Source organism: Malurus melanocephalus, unplaced genomic scaffold (assembly GCF_030028575.1).
Source record: "Malurus melanocephalus ecotype Western Australia unplaced genomic scaffold, MMel_1.1 scaffold_105, whole genome shotgun sequence".
NCBI lineage: Eukaryota > Metazoa > Chordata > Aves > Passeriformes > Maluridae > Malurus > Malurus melanocephalus.
This window is the reverse complement of record NW_026623337.1, coordinates 1,526,813-1,544,574: the sequence shown is the minus strand read 5'-3', so window position 1 is coordinate 1,544,574 and position 17,762 is coordinate 1,526,813. Positions and strand designations below refer to the sequence as shown.

At 39.9% G+C, this 17,762-nt stretch overlaps 1 protein-coding gene across 1 annotated transcript in view; it reads left to right on the top strand.

Annotated features, from left to right (window-relative positions):
* Positions 1 to 17,762, top strand: part of WDFY3 (WD repeat and FYVE domain containing 3) — a 152,634-nt gene that overhangs the window by 33,752 nt on the left and 101,120 nt on the right. The window contains exon 2 of the mRNA XM_057369192.1: positions 16,875 to 17,085. Within this exon, the coding sequence (XP_057225175.1) occupies positions 16,906 to 17,085 (180 nt within the window). The 5' untranslated portion in view covers positions 16,875 to 16,905. The remainder of the gene's footprint in view (positions 1 to 16,874; positions 17,086 to 17,762) is intronic.

The window sequence follows — 17,762 nt, the reverse complement described above, 5'->3', positions numbered from 1 at the left end:
ATAAAAACCACAAACCAGTCCACAAGGGGGTCTGACAGAAACATGCCTTTTTTACTTTAATAGATAAGACCTAGCTCCCTTCAACGTATTGTGTTTAGATTTTTTGGAGACATATACATATATTTTACTTTATGGAGAATAGAAGATGAAAGGTTCATCTCATCTCATGTTAGTCTCCCTCTTGACYGAATAAAAACAGTTGGTTTCAAGCAGTCTGTTGAATGCAGACTATTTTGTGAATCTATGAAGACTGTCTTGTTAGAATCGTGATCTGCTATTCAGAGACTTRTGTAGAAAATACTTCCTTGGCACTTCATGCATCCTGTTCTTCCAGTTCTGAGGACATGCAAGAACTGGCAGCGATTAACAGCTTGGTTTTAGAGTTGTTGTGGTTATATTCSTTTCAGACCCAAGCCTTCTACATTTGATTTGGTTGAGCTCTCCATGGGGCCATGCTGAGTTTCTCTCCAGCTGTGGCATGACTTACCTGCAGCTACATAGATAATAGTAAAATTGTGATGCAATTTATGAGCACATAGGAGATAATGAGAAAAGGGAAGACAGCTAGCCAACATGAATTTGCCAGGGAGAAAATTGTGTCAAACTGATTAGTTTGCTTCCTTGACAGRTGAATTAGTTTAGTGCACAAGGGAGGGAAGGGATAGAAGTGATACAAATAGAAGTGTATAAGGTTTTGGAGGATGTTCTTTTGAGTGTAACGTGTAGTGTTTTGGATTTTGCAAATGGGATCTTCCTTAAATGGCAATATATATTGCAGGAGCAAAATTTCTTTAAAATGGTTCTATAGAAAAGTTAATAGGGATTCAAGATCACTTGGAAAGGCATTTGAAGTGGCTTTCATACTAGCTTGTCATGCTTGGATTTGTCAATGACGCCCATGATTTAGATTTTAGTACATGGAGTAGMGTTTACTCAGGAGATTGCAGGTGATGTCAGTTTGGGAGTAGCCAGTATGGGCAGCACAGAATGTTGATATGAAGCTGTTTGTCATTGGCTTAAGCTGAGTGTGTGTGCTGGCTTGACCTGACTTACCCTGTGTTTATCTGTTMTACTACAGTAGCTCAGTCAGTGTATATAACCTAATTATGCTGAGTTTACTGGGTTCGATGGCCTCTTCCTACAGTCACAGCACAGCTTGCGCTTCTTTTCTATCCTTTAGTGAAACTGCAGCACTGAAACCTAGAACTTGAAAGGAAGTGTTCGCTTATTTGTAGCAGTTCCTTTATTCCACCACAGAGARAGAATGTATGAGTAGGGTCCACTGACCATATTTTTTGAGCTTTTGTAGAGTAAGATATGAAATAYGGTAATACTTGGCATCTTGGGATGGTGTTGAAGAAATCTGACATACTGCTTTGTTCTAAATTTGCTGTGATAGAAAGGGGTGTTTRTGTGCCATGCTTTTGTATACACAATGCTCTTCTCATAGTTGTCAGGTTATCATGAAAGATTCATTTTGTGGCTCCCTTAGAGGTAAACACCAATATTTCACACTGGGTCAGTAATTTTTGCTAGCTATAGATTAATGCCTGAAACTCTCTTTGACATGTTCCCATATGTTGGTGGTGTCGTAGTTTCTTATGAATGTGAAACATAGTGAGGCAGAAAAAAATATATTTAGGTTATCTTTGTGGGGATGCTGCTTTCATTTCAGTGATCCCTGCTGCTGGTTTCTTGACTTCTTGGGGTGTATGGCTCTTTCTGTTTGGTATCCTAGCAAATGTTTTTGTAGCAAAACTACAAATGAAGTAGGTACGCCTTAGCAGCAGAGAGTGGTGCACCAGGGGTGTAATTGGAATAACAAGAACTATGGGAAAATTTTGTGCCCTATCTTCTGTCCCAAAGAGGAGGGGGCTGGGGGGGTGGATGGGAGGGTGGTATTGGAAGAGCCACTGCTGATAAGTGATAGCCTGTGAAAGGCAAGCCTTAGGCAGTCCCTTGGAAAGACTCCTAAGTCCCATGACTTGAAACAAACTGGAGGCAGAGTAAACCTAGTTTTAGAGCTTTCTCTTTTTTGATTTTTAATTTCAAGAATCTGCCTGGGAGAAATCTCAAAGGCACATTCCTGTAGATGCACGAATAACTGTTCAAAGTGCTGGGAGATTAAACTAAGGTTCAGCAATTTTTATAAGTRAGGAAATAATGCAGATGTGTGCTACCACCTGGTTGTGTTGGCAGTGAGAGTATATTAGAAGTACTATTTACTCTTCAGTGTTTCTAAAAGGTCACCTTAGGGGAAGATAGAGAAATAAAATCCCATTAAAGAAAGAAATGTATGATAAAATTGTGAAGGAATGTATGGATGTATAAGAGGAAAAGCCTTTGATGTGGTAATACTGTTGCAATTAAATCCTATTATTGAGCATTTATTTACYCAACTCTTTCATGTGCCTTTGTTTGCCAGTATATTGCCGGATTTCACTCTGTTTATTTGCAATGTATAAACAAGGCTAGTTATCCTCATTCTGCTCACTGCTTACTGTCCAAGCTTAAAAGGCACACAAAACCAGAGAAAAGGGGTAGCATTGAGAAAGTCTTATTCTATCTCTTGTGGGGAGCAAGTTCTGTCTGCAGATTCTTTGCATCCAGAAGCAGCCAGGAGCAGTGCAGGTCATCTAAGGGCGCCCATAGATTTTCACAGATGAACTGCAGAAGCCAGGGCTTGCCTTAATTTCTGTAGCTGTGAATGACATTATAGTGCATTTGTTGGACAATACTGTCTCTTCTTTTGTTTTCTTCTTGATGTATTATCCTCCAGCAAGGAAGCCTTATTTTCCTAGTGTGAGTATTGTAGGTATGTGTAGGTGACCCCAAGGGAAGAATGAGAATAAACTCCATCTCAGTAGTTGTGCTTTTACTAAGTGGATGTTCAAGCTCTTTTCTGGGAGAAATTTAGTTAAAGAGCAGTGTCTAGTCATTTGAGCATCCTTCTGGGACGATTTTTTTAGAGAGCTGCAGCTTCAATTCTGATTTGTTTTCCATACCTTTGGTTATTGCTAAAGAAAGGGGCAAGTGTAGTGGTGAGACGTAACATGCAACATTTCCTTGGAAAATACTACCACTACTGAATAGTTGTTCTTRTTGAAATAAAACACCTGGCAGTTCTATATTGTATGATGCTGTGCATGAAAGTGGCATTGCAAGCTAGAGTAGTAAACAGTGTTAAAAAAACACARCAAAACAACAAATCCCCAGAAAGCAGGAAAGTGAATTAAGAAAATCCATATTGCATCTGATCTAGATTCTGGTAAGGAGTGTCTCTTGTAGTTTTGTTTTTTTCCCCGAAATAATTAGTTCTATTGCAACCAAAATTAAAACATGCATAATTTTCTGTGAGATAAGAGAAGCAGGAAAATGTCATCTTACAAATTAATTTGTAAGCCATGATAATTCATTCTCCTTTGCAGTGACTGTGCTGCCAACCAGATGTCTTTTTGCTCGAGCACACAGTTTTTCATCTTGATGTGGCTCTTGTGTGATTTTGATTCATTCTTTGTGGAGCAGCTGTATCAGTTACTGTGGCCTGTGCATTCAAAGCAGGAGGAGGTATCCCTTCCCTTGGTCCCAGCCCTCCGGGAGGGAGCAGCTGCTCCAGTCACAGTCACACCCGCTCTGGGCACTGGTACAGTCGGCACTGGGGACTGGCAGTGCAAAGCTCGGGAGAGCCGCCTGACTGCCAGAAAGATGTTTACTAACCAAGGGCTGGCAGTGGCTTGGAGGCACAGAGCTCCTATCTCTGGTATCTTACAAGGGGAGGACTTGAAAACTAAGATGCTTGCACTCAACTTCARGAATTCAAGGTAGGATGAGACCTAAATGAATCCTAGCTACTCTTATTTCTTTGCATAATACTTCCCCCCCCCCCCATACCTAGTATTTAATTCCATAACTAGCTCATGTAAAGTTGTACCTCTTGTTGTTGGACTTGCTRTTATAGTAGAAACTGAACCAAAGATGAGACAGGTGAGAGATTGAGTYAAAATTTAGTGATATTTTTGAATAATGTAAGTAATGTACAAGYGCATAATTTTCTGTGTTTAGGATGTTTGCTCTAGAGAAATAAGACAAAAATAGGTAGTTTACATTTATCATTCCAGCTAAGGAAGGAAATAATTGATTTTAGTTTGTCGTGTGTGTAGTTTTCGAAATACAGCTAATATGAGCCTGGAGTGCAGTTGTTGTGCTGTGAAGCATGCTGGTTATTGAGTTATGTTACATCTGTTCTAAGAAATGTAACAAAGTTGGAGAAAATAGTATTTTTCCTGTCTTCAAGTGCTACAGGCTTTTTTTTTTTTTCTCTTTGAATAAGAGAAATTCACTTTTTGAKGGTTTCTAGCTATCCTATTTAATCTTCTAGTACACTGCAAACTTGTGTTGAGAAATCATGTATTCTCTGTGAAATACAGCTTTTATTTTGACAATATTGCTAAGCAGGGCTAGAACCTCAKGAGTAATGAAGATAAAACACAAATAGTTTTTAAAGTAGTTTTGGTAAATAATAAATATAACGAACCTCTTTATTGGCAATCAAAAATAAGCAAAATAAGTGTGGATTTTCTAAAATGTTGAAGCTTTGTCCCTTTATGAGAGACACCAACTTTAATACACAAGAATATCTATACCCACTTTGGTCATTTAGTAAGTGAGCCAGTGAGCATGAGAAAAAAAATTTCATTGGAGAACTGGAAGGAATTGGAAGAATACATTCACTTGAGTAATTAATATTACATTTAAAATCTGCCATTTTAGTCTGCTTAGTAGATTTGTGGTTTTTCCTGTTAAGTGTTTCTTTTGTGTGGGGTGTTTTGTCTTCACTTCCCCTGCTTTTATGTTTTCCTGTTTAATCCTTCATCTGACACATTCACTASTGAGGATGGAAACCTTGTAGCTCTRGTGGGATACTAAATGTAARCAGCTCTGTCCTGCCTTSGATCTGTCCYGGGCTTCCAATGCAAGACAGACTCTTCACAGTGTTCTGGGAGCAGCAGTTTCTTGTGTTACTGGGGAGCCAGAGCTGTTTTCTCTAAGGAAAGATTCCCAGTCAGCTATTTTGTCTTTACTCTTTGCTCCRTGTGAGGCTCCTGAGAAGTGTTTCCCTGTGCAGTGTGGTGGAGCTGTGTCCAAAGCCAGGCTGGGAGCCCAAGGTGAAATCTAGTTCTACCTGCAGTCCTCAGGTGTTTGAAGGCTACAGATGAGACTGAGAGGGGTTGAATTGCTTTAATSTGCAATTTGTGACTGTCATCCCCAGAGGATCTTCTGAACTCAAACAGAAGAGGGGTCAGGGGAAGGAGGAGAGGGAAGGTGAGGAGAAAAGATAGTGCTTTTCTCCCATTGTTATGATACTAGCTTAGTTACACAAAGCCATAGGAATCTTTACTGTTTTTCCCAGTGGTGGTTCTTCTTACAAGGAGCAGCTGAGGGAAGTGGGGTTGTTTAGCCTGGGGAAAAGGAGACTCAGGGAGGRCCTTATTGCTCTCTATGACTACCTGAAAGGAGGTGCTAGTGAGGTGTGGGTCAGTCTCTTGATCCGAGCAACAAGTAACAGGACGAGAGGAAATCACAGACTCATTAGGGGTGGAAGGGACCACTCGAGATCATCCAGTCCAGCCCCTCACCAAAGCAGGATGGTCAAGAGCAAGTGACACAAGAACACGTCTGGGTGCATTTGGAATATCATTGGAGAGGGAGATGCGACAACCTCCCTGGGCAGCCTGTTCCAGGGCTCTCAGTGTAAAGTTCTTCCTCCATGTTGAGGTGGAACTTCATGTGTTTTAATTTATGGCCATTGCTCCTCATCCTGTCACCAACACTGCAAAAGAGAGTCTGACACCAGCCTCTTGTCCTCCACCTTTGTGATATTTATGTACATGAATGAAATCCCCTTCAGTCTTCTCCAGACTGAACTGACCCATCCCCCACAGTCCCTCCTCCTATGAGGGGTGATCCAGACCCCTCATCATCTTTGTGTCCCTCCTCTGGATCCTCTCCAGTAGCTACTTGTCTTTCTTGTCCTAAAGAGCTCAGAATTGAACACATGAACTCCAGATACGGCCTCACAAGGGCTGAGTAGAGGGACAGCATCACCTTTCCCAACCTGCCAGATGCATCTCATGATCCCAGTGGCTCTCCTGACYTCCAGGGCACTGCTGCCTTATGGTCACCTTGCCACTCACCAARACTCCCAGGTTCTCCTCAGCAGAGCTGCTCTTCAGCAGATCAGCCCCCAATCCATGTTGATACTTGGGGTTATTCCTCTCTAGGTGCAGAACCCTTGTTTGAACCTCKTTAGGTTTCCATCCTCCCAGTTCTCCAGCCCATCAAGGTCCCGCCAAGTGGYAGCCCAGGTGTATCAGCCACTCCCACCAGCTCTGTATAATCAGCCATCAAATGGCCTCAAGCTGTGCTGGAAAGGCTTTGATTGGACAGTAGGAAAAGTTTCTTTACAAAAGAGATTATCAAGGATTGTAAGAGGCTGCCTAGAGAGGAGGCTGCTACAGTCACGATCCCTGGAGGTATTTAAAAGATGTGCAGATGAGGCACTTGGGAACTTGGTTTAGTGGTGGACTTGATGCTCTTAAGGGTCTTTTCCAACCTAAATGGTCCTGTGGTTCTGTGCTTAAGATTATGCAGCACTTGATTCCAGTRGAGCTAGTGGATGCCTTTGGACCATCCTAGTTTCAGGCAATAGAGATGTGTATGCAAGTATTTCKGCTGCTTTTCTGTTCATCTCTGGCCTGAATTGCTAATTATAAGGTYTTGGTCTCTGTTTTATTTTGTTTTGCTCTTAGGAATGGTATGAACATGTAGYTTGAAACATTGGGATTATTCACTCTTATTCCTATTGCTTCAGAAATAAACAAGTATTTGTGCCCAGAGTTTAATGCTGATTTAAATGCAGATATGCTGCTGTTTTTTTTGCGATCTTTCTTACTCAGTGGTAGCAGAGAGAGGAATTTTGTTACATCCGGCAAACATGTGCTGGTAGGATCATTTTGTTGTTTTTCTTAGCTGTGTTGTTAGAAACAGGTGGCTCTATGGAGAAAAATTTTACAGGTAATGGGCTTCTACTTACTGCTCCTTCATATGCAAATTTCCTAAAGGCAGAAGAAATATTTTCTTTTAGGTGCATAAATGGCTGGTTTATATGGYTGGAGGAAGTTCATACTTTAGATTGGTGTTGAGAAGAAAACTGCTTCCACCAGCACCACAAACGGGGACCCGCTTTGCGTAATACCGTGCTCCTGTTGAAAAGATTTGGTGGCTTTTTTAGCTAGAAATGAGAACTGTGCTTAAAGTGCAGTTGTCATTATTGAACATGCCCCGTTTGGGGCAATTTTGCTTCCTGCATGGCCTTTCTGTGAGGATGTACAGGCTCCTGTTCCCGTTTTGCTGGTTTCCTTCCCCATCTTCCCAACTGCACCCTCCCACTCCCCATTGCTTGGAAAGGTGAATAGACCAAAGCATTCTTCCCCATTCAYGATGGTGGCTTATTGTTTCGTTATTGATTCAAATGCAGTAACTTTCCTAGGAAGGCTTTTTTGCTTCGCTTGTTTACTGCAAAAGCAAGAGCCCCTCTCTGGAACAGTGTTTTTATTGCTGTGCATTTGTTGATGTCTGCATGCCAACCAAGAACACGCTTGTCTCTTCAAATCCCAGATTATTTTGCTTTCTTGTTTGTTTTTCTCCGTGTGTTCCCTCTCCTCTTATCCTATCACATTTTTTTTTTTCCTTTTCAGGGGCTTCTTAGCAGCGTTTCCTCTCCTGAATTGCATGGTTTAGTCATTGCCATGCAGTTCAGGTCATCAAGCAAAAATTTCAGTTCCTCTCTATTCCCAATGGGCTGTAACTAGTATTGTGTTTGTCCAATTAATGCAAATCAGTTTATTTAGGCCCTTTGAACACAAAACAAAAACAAAACAAGAAAACCAGCACTCAGAAATGCTCAAGATATTTTACCATGGAACATGTCAAGAATTCAATTGGAATTTGCTCTCCAAGARTATTGAGGAAGCAAATAGTCTGCTCTGTTTTCATTTGGGTTTTTTAACCAGTTGTTACCTATCTTCATAGTATCCTGCATATTTTTCCTGATGCTGCATAGGTTAGTTGGTTTATAYGTTTCCCATAAAATGTTCTGAGTGATTCCTCCATTTCAGATGATTTTGCCAAGGCGCAGATGTTCTGAGTTGTGTCAGTTCCTCCAAAATGATGTTTTAGTGCTTTCTTTTCCTCGATGTGGTTTTCATCTCTAGGTGTTTATAGCAGTTTTGGGGTTTGCAGGATAATATGAGTTYGCTTATTTGCCATCTTGCCAACCAGCAGGTGTGAATGGGGATCATTCCCACCACAAGTGTTGGGTTACAAAGTTCCCGGTTAACGCTAATCTGACAAATTTTAGTTTCCAAAAGTAATCTGCTRTGTTTTTAATGTATTCCTACTGGTTACATTGAAAACTTCTGTTCCCTCAGTCCAAAACCTGTTAACTTACTAGGCATCATTTCTATAAATAAGTGTTCCAAAAATACAKGTTGGTGGAGAAATGTCTCTATTTTTATCGTGTTTTGTGTCTGCTCCAACCAAGTTGGACTTTGCTTCTGCCTGTCAGGATTTTTGTGTTACATATATTTTTGTCTCCTCATTTAGCATGTTTCTCCAGTAAAAAATGTTCTTTGCACTCCTTGAGTAGAGGAGGAATTGTAYGTGCAGAGCAAGTTCAGACTTTGTGGCAGTCAGAGCTGAATGGCTGGCTTTGAAACCACRCTGGAACAGGTCAAAGGAGTGGAAAAAATGCCACAGTGGTATGATTGCACAAGCATGGGCAAATAGTTTCTTGGAGCCTGGATGTCTATGAATGAACCACCTGAATGTGCTAATGCAGGTGTCTCCTTTCTAGCATAATACTTGTATAGAGCCCAGTACTTTGATCTTGACTGTAACCAATGGTTAAGGGTAATGAAACATGGCAAATTGATTTATTTTCTGGAATGACYATAACTCATCTTGGAAAGCAGAAAGGCTTCTTTTACACATGGAGAGTTTTATTTGCTCCTTAGCCCTCCAATGGCAAAATAGTTTTGCTTTGCACAAATAATTTAAATTTTTTTTGTATAAATATTGCCTTTTTTCTCCAACCTAAGCAGATCCCATGGAGCAAGAACAGTTTGATGTATGGAATTTCCAMCTTCTTTAATGGCTAGAAAACCCAGACTGTTTTTTGGAGATGAGATGTTTTTATACAGACGAGGTGGTTTAAGACTTTGCATTGAAATTCAGAGATGCAGTTTTGTAGAACCCAGCACTCAAATGTGGGTTTCAGGTAGCCTTAGGGTTGGATGGTGTTTCTTCTTGTTTTGTGAAGGAACACCATCTGWTGTAGGTAGCTCAAAGATGAGGTTTTCTGCTCCTCCTAGTTGGATGTTGGTGCAATATTTATTTCATGMCATTTGGCTTCTGAAAAGTCAAAATTACTCATTCAGTTCTCCTGATCTTTTTCAAAAGCTGCTTTTAAACAAGTGGTGGATGTACCTATTCAAAATATTATAATAGCAGATTTGCCTTTTGGTGCTTGAGGTTGTGTGTGGTAGTTCAAGACAAAATAAGAAGTCATCTTTCATTTTAGTTGAAAAAGATGTGAAGTGTACAAAGGCAGAAACCTTAAATTAATGTGTGGCCAGTCTGAATACCGTGTATTTGAGCTTTTTGGCAGTTTGCTTTTTGGGCATTTGCAATTCTTTGGCTTGATTATCAGTTTATTACCGAGCTGAGAAAATGGAAATCCTTAAATCACGATAAGGCATCCTTAAAGAAAAGCAGTACTGAGAACTTGGTTCATGGTGGTGACAGATGATTATGATGTAGGAAATTCAGCATCACCCAGCCAAAAATCACATTCTAAATGCCGTGTGGACAGATTTCTTCCTTGTAGGGAAAGGTGGCACACATTTGCTTCCTTGTGCACTGTCTCATCTTAACTCTCTGTAAAAGTAACTTATAGCTCCTTTCTGTTTCATCAGGGTGTGAATTTTGTACACCATCTGCCCATGTCTGTAACAGTGATGGTAGTCACATCCTTTGCCTCCACATGTGCATGGGTAATCCTTCATGCCAGGACACTTTTGTGCTGTGCTCTAAACAATGATGTTGAAGAAGGCTCTTCAGTCCCAAGGGCAGTGTGCATGGTGGGACTGCACCTGAGGTGTTGAAGTTGTTTGTGCTTTTCTTGTGCAGAAATAGAAATGAAGAAAAGTGATGCAACTTGAGCTGTGGTTTGGAGAAGTASTACATGCTATTTTCAGCTGGGGTAGGATTTAATACTTTGGTTTACACCAAAGTATTAAATATTTACAAATTTACAAATATAAATTACACCATTTTTTGGAGGTGGCAGAAGTGTTCGTAGCCTGGAAATACTTTGTTACAGTACTGTGAGTACTTTTGGGAAATGTGGTTATTAATTAAAGCWTTAGAAAATGCAGGGACAGTTATCTCCTAGATACAAGCTCTAACTAAGTCAGGAAAAGAATAGGCTATTTGCAGAAATCAAAAGCAGTACTTTACTTTTTTATTTGAAATTAAGTGCAAGAAGTTGATAGAACTAAAGGTCATTTTCATTTAAGTTATTACTAAGTAAGAATATGTGCATTTTTAGTCTTTAGTAAGACAGCTCTTCTCCATCCCTGCAGCATAGGTCAAAAGTATCACTGTTATTTAATTGTTGTCCTTTTACACAGAATATAAAGCATTAACCTTCAGRAAGGTACAACCACAGGAAATCTACTCTATCAGCACTTGCTATTATGTGTCATTATCATGAATAATTTGTGGGAAATGGAAAGAGAAGAAGACTGATAGTCCATGTTTTATATCTTTATCTTTCTCAATAAASAGTTACTAAAGTTTTTCATATTTATTGAAGCATTAGGAATTTTTGTTTGCAGAGATTTTAAGGCATTAAGGTCAGATTGAGCATAAGAATAGTATTTCTAATATTTCAAATAACAGGAGAATTGTATCCTTAACTGTCATCTGATTGGCGTTCAGAGAACAGGAAAAACATGTCCTGAATCAGGATAGCTTTTTTGTTTGTTTGTTTTGGGTTTTTTGTTTTTTGTTTTCTAGAGGTGTTAAAGCAAAAAATAGCTGCATTGAACTCTCAGGTTTGGATACTACCCTGTSAACTGAGACACCACTGTAAGCAGCTCTTCAGTCTGTAGAAACAGACCAGCATTAGCTTAGCCTCTGCACTCTTCTGTTCATTTAGAAAGGTCAAGATTAAGTTTTAGGTGGTGATGTAAGGTTCCTTGAGATAAGTTTAAAGTTAATTCAGTGCAAAGGAAAAAAAAAAAACCAAACTCCACACACAAAAGTAATGACCCTGAAATAAGTGTGGCCTTATAAATCCTTGCCTGCACATCTTCCTTAGCTTCCTTGATGTTACTTAGCAATACAAAAGTTGGAATGGGAGTTGATGGTTTTTTTCCTGCTGGGGGGATTTCTCAATGAAATAGTTCCTATTTCAGCCAGATGACAGGATGTTTAACAAGAGGAAATCATAGTATAGGAATAGGYACTTTTTTTACTGAGGCAGCACACTGGATTTGCTTCAGGGACCTGTTTTACAGGGACCAGGCAACATTCCCCAAAGGATTGTGTGCCAGTTCAGTCCGTCAGGGAAAGCTCATGGAATCATTTTCAGCAACACAGCTTGCTTGTGCATGATTTTCTTTGTGTGTATGTAGTTGTTTTGTGTTTGGTGGCAGGACTGGTGGGGGGAAGGGAATGGGAGGAAGTAGTTGTGCTCCTCGCTTTTCCTCCTGCTGATGTTTTTGTCTACAAAGAGAATTTTTTATTCCTGCTCAGTTCCAAGCACAAATGGATGTGTATCTAGCCAGTAACAGCTCTTTATTGTTTCCTTTGAAGGCCAGACAATGTCCTTTTGAATAGTGCATATCGGTGATCATCTTCAGAAAGTTAGTATTAACTACATGGGTAGGGAATCTGAAATTCAGGAAAGAAATAACAGACCTAGTGGGGAGGAAGCTAACAGGTGTGGAATTTACTGATCCTAATGGGCCTCTGTGGTTCATTATAGCAAGAAGACTTCCATTACATTTTCCTGAGATAGCTGAGGTGGAGGTGTGTATTGATGTCCCATTATAATCTGCAAAGAAAGAAGTTGATTCCTATTTCACTGCTGAGCTACTGATGTAATACCAATATAGTGCCTGGAGAAACACTTGTGACTGTAATTACTAAGCAGATAATTACCTAGCTGCTTATTTAAATAACATCCTTTTGGAGCTAGATGCACAGCTCGGACATGTAATAGCTATTGTGAAAAGGAGTGTCTCATGCAGCTTGTCTGTCTACTTTTTTTTTCCACAAATGTTTTGATAGCTGTAGTAGTATTATCCGTACATTATCATACCCTAACTCGTGGTAATGATTATGTGTATGTGTTATGTTTTTCTTGCAGTGGCTGTCTTTGAGCTTTGTAAGTTGTTGGTATTTTCTGTAATGTAATTTATGATCATTTTTTCAATAGCTTCCACTAACAGTAGAAAACACTTTAAAATATTTTGAAGGATTAATGTTACCTCTTACACTAACTGGTGAAACTTCKGGAGAACCTCATGGCTTCATCTTGTGGGATTCCCATATAAATTTAACAGAAGAATGAAGAACTTTGGTGAACGGCTTTATATCAGAGCTGCTCAAATAGGTCAGCCTCGCTTATGCTCATGGGGAAATGTGCAGCCATCTGACAGCCAGTGGGAAAAAACAAAGGGCTGTTTTTAAAGTGAGGATGCATATGCTGTGCTGTCACTGCTTGCTTCATTTCTCCTCGCATGGAGATGCTTCTGCTTCTGCCTCTAAGAGAAAACGAAGTAATGTTTGTTACAAGAGCAGTGCATGTTTGAAGTCCACTCATCAAATGTTTCATTTTAGTTTTGGTCCATTCAGAGACTGGTGGTCTGCAACTACCATTAATTTACTTTTTTATCTCTTGACAGCAGAAGGTGGTAGGTACATCTGTTTCAACCTTCCTGATAAACCATGTACCTGTTACCGTTAGGCTGCGTTATAGAACTTGCACTTRCTTAGTTTGCTTTTTCAGAATAATGTCTTACTTTTTCCTTCTCACCAAAGCCAAACACCCAACAGCTGAAATGTCCAACTCACAGGTTCCTGACTAAGAATGTGCCTGCTTGGACTTGCTGGGAGAAGAAACTCGTCAGGGTTGTGTAGTAAGGAATGTGGGGCAGTAGTGGGATGTACATGCCACAAGAGGGAATGCGAGGCAGGGAAGAATCAACCTCCTGTGCTGTGAACAAGTTTCTGTCCTTGCCACTTCCACAAAATTCCTCTTGAGGTTTTTGGAGCTGCCCTCTAATTGCATCCTTTGTGTACTGGGTTTTTAGCTCTGTGATCACAAGCTGAGAGGAGAACATCAGCTGGTCTCTAAGGGACACAATGCAAGCARGCAGAAAGATTCAAGCATTATAAGACATCCTTATAAGCATTATAAGGATTAGCTGCTCTCCAAATTATCCTCGAATAGATACCATATTATTAGACATCATCAATTTTAGCATAAGGGAGGTGTGTGTGTTCGTTGTGTGTATATTGAGGCTGTTGACATGCCTGTGCTGTGCGGCAGATCTGTGGAAGGAAGTTGGTTTATTAGTTGTGATGTATTCTGATCTGGCAGTGCTGAGTGGGGCAGAAGAATTCCTGAGGAAATGCACTGCTGGGTGTGCAGAGCAGCTTTTCAGTCCAGGTTGCAGGAACCAAGGCGTAGCCTCATGCTCAGAGGGGTGAAGTAACAAAATACTGACCAGCTGCTTGTGAAGCTGAGAGAGGCAGGAGGCTCTTTGGGGACTACAGGAAGTGAGTGTGCAATTTAAGACTCTACTGCAATGCATATGCAGAGCCAGGCCAAATTCAAGCTCTAAAATCAATTACAAGACAGGTATTCCCTAACTTGTGAGTTTGCTTCTCTTAATTACTATGCAGGGTGCTTGATTGTCAKGTGCTGTAAACAAGCAGTTGTGAACAGGTGAAGTGAGTGCTACTGAAAATTCTGGAATCTTTTCATTTTTGGCATTAAGGAGTCTGCCAGGTCTTAATGCTGAATTCAAGTGATGGTTCCAACTGTGAGGACTCTGCAGGTGCTTTCACTTAGTAGAATAGGAAGACCCTTTCTTCTAGATACTTTCTGTTCATAGTAAAAAGGTTTAGGTACACTGCTTTCTCTTTCACAGGCCTAAGTCTAAGTAAAGAAAACTTCAGAATATTTATACAGGACCAAGTGGAAATATAGCACTGTTCTTTCACTGTTCACTTTTACTTATCTAYGATTTGGGCCTAATGCTGCCAGTCCCAGAGCCCACAGCTCTCTTCCCGTAGATAATCTGTGCTGTGATAATCAGAGAAAATGTTACTGGATTTGGAAAGGCAGAAATAAATCACGGAAATTCTTTCAGCTTTTGTGTACAATATATTTCAGATGCTAGTGTGGGGTCCATGCAATGTCATTTTTCTAACAGGAAACACAACAGTAGGAGACAACTCTGGATTAATTCCAAAAGTAGTATATACTCTGGAATTTGGTTACTTCTGGTAAAAAAAAAGAAATTGATTGGGATGTTATTTATAGTCAGTTACATCCCCTCTCCCCTCCTCTCTGCCCATTCTTTTACCTTAGGTTGAATACCTGCTTGTAGTGGGGAATAGACAGGAGGGACCATGACTCAGTTGGGATGTGAGGATTATTGTAATTGTTGTCTGCATTTGCCACCCCTTTGAGTTAAAACAGCTCCAGTGAAGGTRAATAGATCACAGCTGGGAAATGCCATCCCAACAGGCTCCTATACACTAGGAAAACACTCTGTAACATTTATTTGGACTTCTCTGACTATAAAAGAATTTCAGATCTACATCTACAAGTGTGTGGTTGAACCAGTGTAAATTTCTGTTTTAGGTGTGTGCTTARGCTGAATAAAGCAATAGAATTTAAAAGAAAAATGTGCCACAGTAGTAAAAGTCCACAGCAGTCATGGATTCAATCACARTATGCATTTTGGATGCGAATATAAAGTACTCAGCATTTTGTGAATCATAAAAAGGAATAGAAAATACTGTCTTTAAAAGATTTTATGAGAAAGAAGATTTTTTTCTTTTATTTGTATTGTATTTATTTTATTTTGTAAGATTTGTAGACTTTTTTCCACTGCTTAGGCATTGGAGGTTTGGGTTTTTGAGCTCAGATTGGTATTCTTTTAGTTTACCTGGTAGAGTAGGAGAAGTGGTCCCAAACTGAGAAGTTGGGAAAAGCTGTGGGTTTCTGGAGGAAAATRTGTTGTTCCATTGTTAGCTGCATGATTAATGCTTATTCGAAGTCATACCTGTGTTACTTCTTAGGAATGATGCACTAAAGGACAATATCCAATCCTAACTTTTCTTCAGTTGTGAAAAGCCAGTGCACATTTCCAGCATGGGCTAACATTTGCTGGCTTGTAACTTGGCTGTTTTGATGACTTCTTATTTCAACAACTATTTTTTACATGGTACCTAAATGTTCATTAGCATTAGTTCCTACTGTTTTCTATGTGTCAGTAAAATACTTTATGAATATGTTTTATGAACATGTTCCAGAAAGGTATCTCTTTCTTGGTTTAGAGAGAGAATATTTTTCTTTTGTTCATGTTTCTTATTCATAGTTAATTGCGTTCACTTTTACAAGCATAGCTCCAGTTTGTTRTTGATGTTATTTTCCTGGCTGTAGTATCTAGCTCCTGTCTCTCATCACAACTTAATCTTTGGGTTGGAGTTCTTCAGTAATGTGTACTTTCACTTCGTTACTCATATTACAGCACCTTTGGAATCATCACTTCTCCTTTTAATAATTGACCCTTCATGGTAACATCTCTTTTTGATAATTTAAATAATTAAGTTCTTTGAGATTCTTGCTGCAAGGCATTTTCTAATCTTGAATAATTTTTATAGCTGTTCCTGACCTTTGGTTTTTAACTATATTTAAGCAGTGGGATGTAGGCATTACAATTCTATGGGGTATCTCATGATTGGTGATCTTTACTTGGTATTTTACTTTGTAGAGCTGGAACTGTTTCCCTTGTAATCCYCTTATTCCTTCCCTAATTTGAACCTGGTTGTGAGATTAGTCCCTTTTGCAGGGACAAATTGGCCACCTTTGTTTTAGGGATTTATCTGCTTGTACCGTCACACCTCTCATGCAAGGTCCTGCCTGACAGACTTCAATATCATGGCTGGAATCCTTGGTCCATGTTGTTTTGAAGACTGAGGTGTTATTCTGCAGAGCCACTACCTGGGGTCTGAGATAAGTGATAGCTATCTTGGATAGCTTTGTCTCTGCCATAGMAAAGTCAGGAAAACATCTAAGCTTGTCTGTGTATGATAAAACCAATGTCTGAGAGAGTTGAAGGTCTTGTGTGATTAAAGTACTGTTTTTATTCTAGAATTAATTTGAAACTACTTTGCATTATGTAGATAACACTGTTGTAAATGCTGTGGGATGTGCACCAAAGGATCGTAAAACTCGTCCAATAAARAATACCAAAGCATTTTGCAGTGTTCAAAGCCTGGCCAGCCGTGCTTTCTGCCGGAGAATATTGGATATTTTTCTCTTTCAAGTTGTTGGCTTTAAATCCTCCAGGCACATCCTAATCAATGCCTAGCATACAAAATCAGCTAATGCTCTCGACTGCGGTGTGGTACTTAACTGTGAGAGAGGGTGCTATGTATTTAAAGGCTTTGATGGAATAATGCCTCAATCTCTTGTACTCAGCAAGTTCATTTTCCTTTCTGAACAGGATAMAAGGGAACTTCCAGAAGTCAGCCAAGATGAATATGGTGAAGAGGATCATGGGCCGGCCCCGGCAGGAGGAGTGCAGCCCCCAGGACAACGCGCTGGGCCTGATGCATCTGCGGCGCCTCTTCACGGAGCTCTGTCATCCTCCACGGCACATGACCCAGAAAGAGCAGGAAGAAAAACTTTACATGATGYTACCGGTGTTCAACAGGGTAAGCCGGGGAATTTGCAAGAGGTGTTTTCTTTATTTGAATTGTCTGCTTGTATTTTGTGTTCCCAAGGCCTTTTGGTTCTAGGACAACAGGTTTTCTCCCATTGGCATCCTTTCAGTTTTCCCCTTCACACAGTGTTGTGTTAGGGGATATAAATTCACCATTGTAGAGTTCCTTTGCTTACCTCTTTTTCTCAAGTGCATTTCACAGATGGATGTAGACAGCTTTTCTGCAGTGCTCACTGTTACTASAGTCATGTGATTTCCAACCTAAACTTCAGTAGTAAGTTTATGCCCACTTTTTTTGTGTGACAGCACTGTCCTTGAGTCTCAATAGCTCTTCTCCCTTCTTTGTGTTTGTTGTACTGATGCATATTTAGAGATAACAATCATAACGTGTCCTGTCAACTTGATTTTTCTAGGCTACATGAACGATCTTAATCTCTTATGTGATATATTCTCTATATTCTTACCCTTATAGACCCTTTTCTTCCATTATTGAGTCTGAATACCCTTTGATGGACAAGGGAGATTTTGAACAAGCAATCTGTGGGAAGATATAACAGTCACTTTTACAGTGGTATTCATGTTTCCCTTGTACTSAGGCACTGAGATTTTGTTTGGAGGCAGAACTATGGCAACTGTCACTAGAATTAATAGGAACTAAATCCTTGTAAT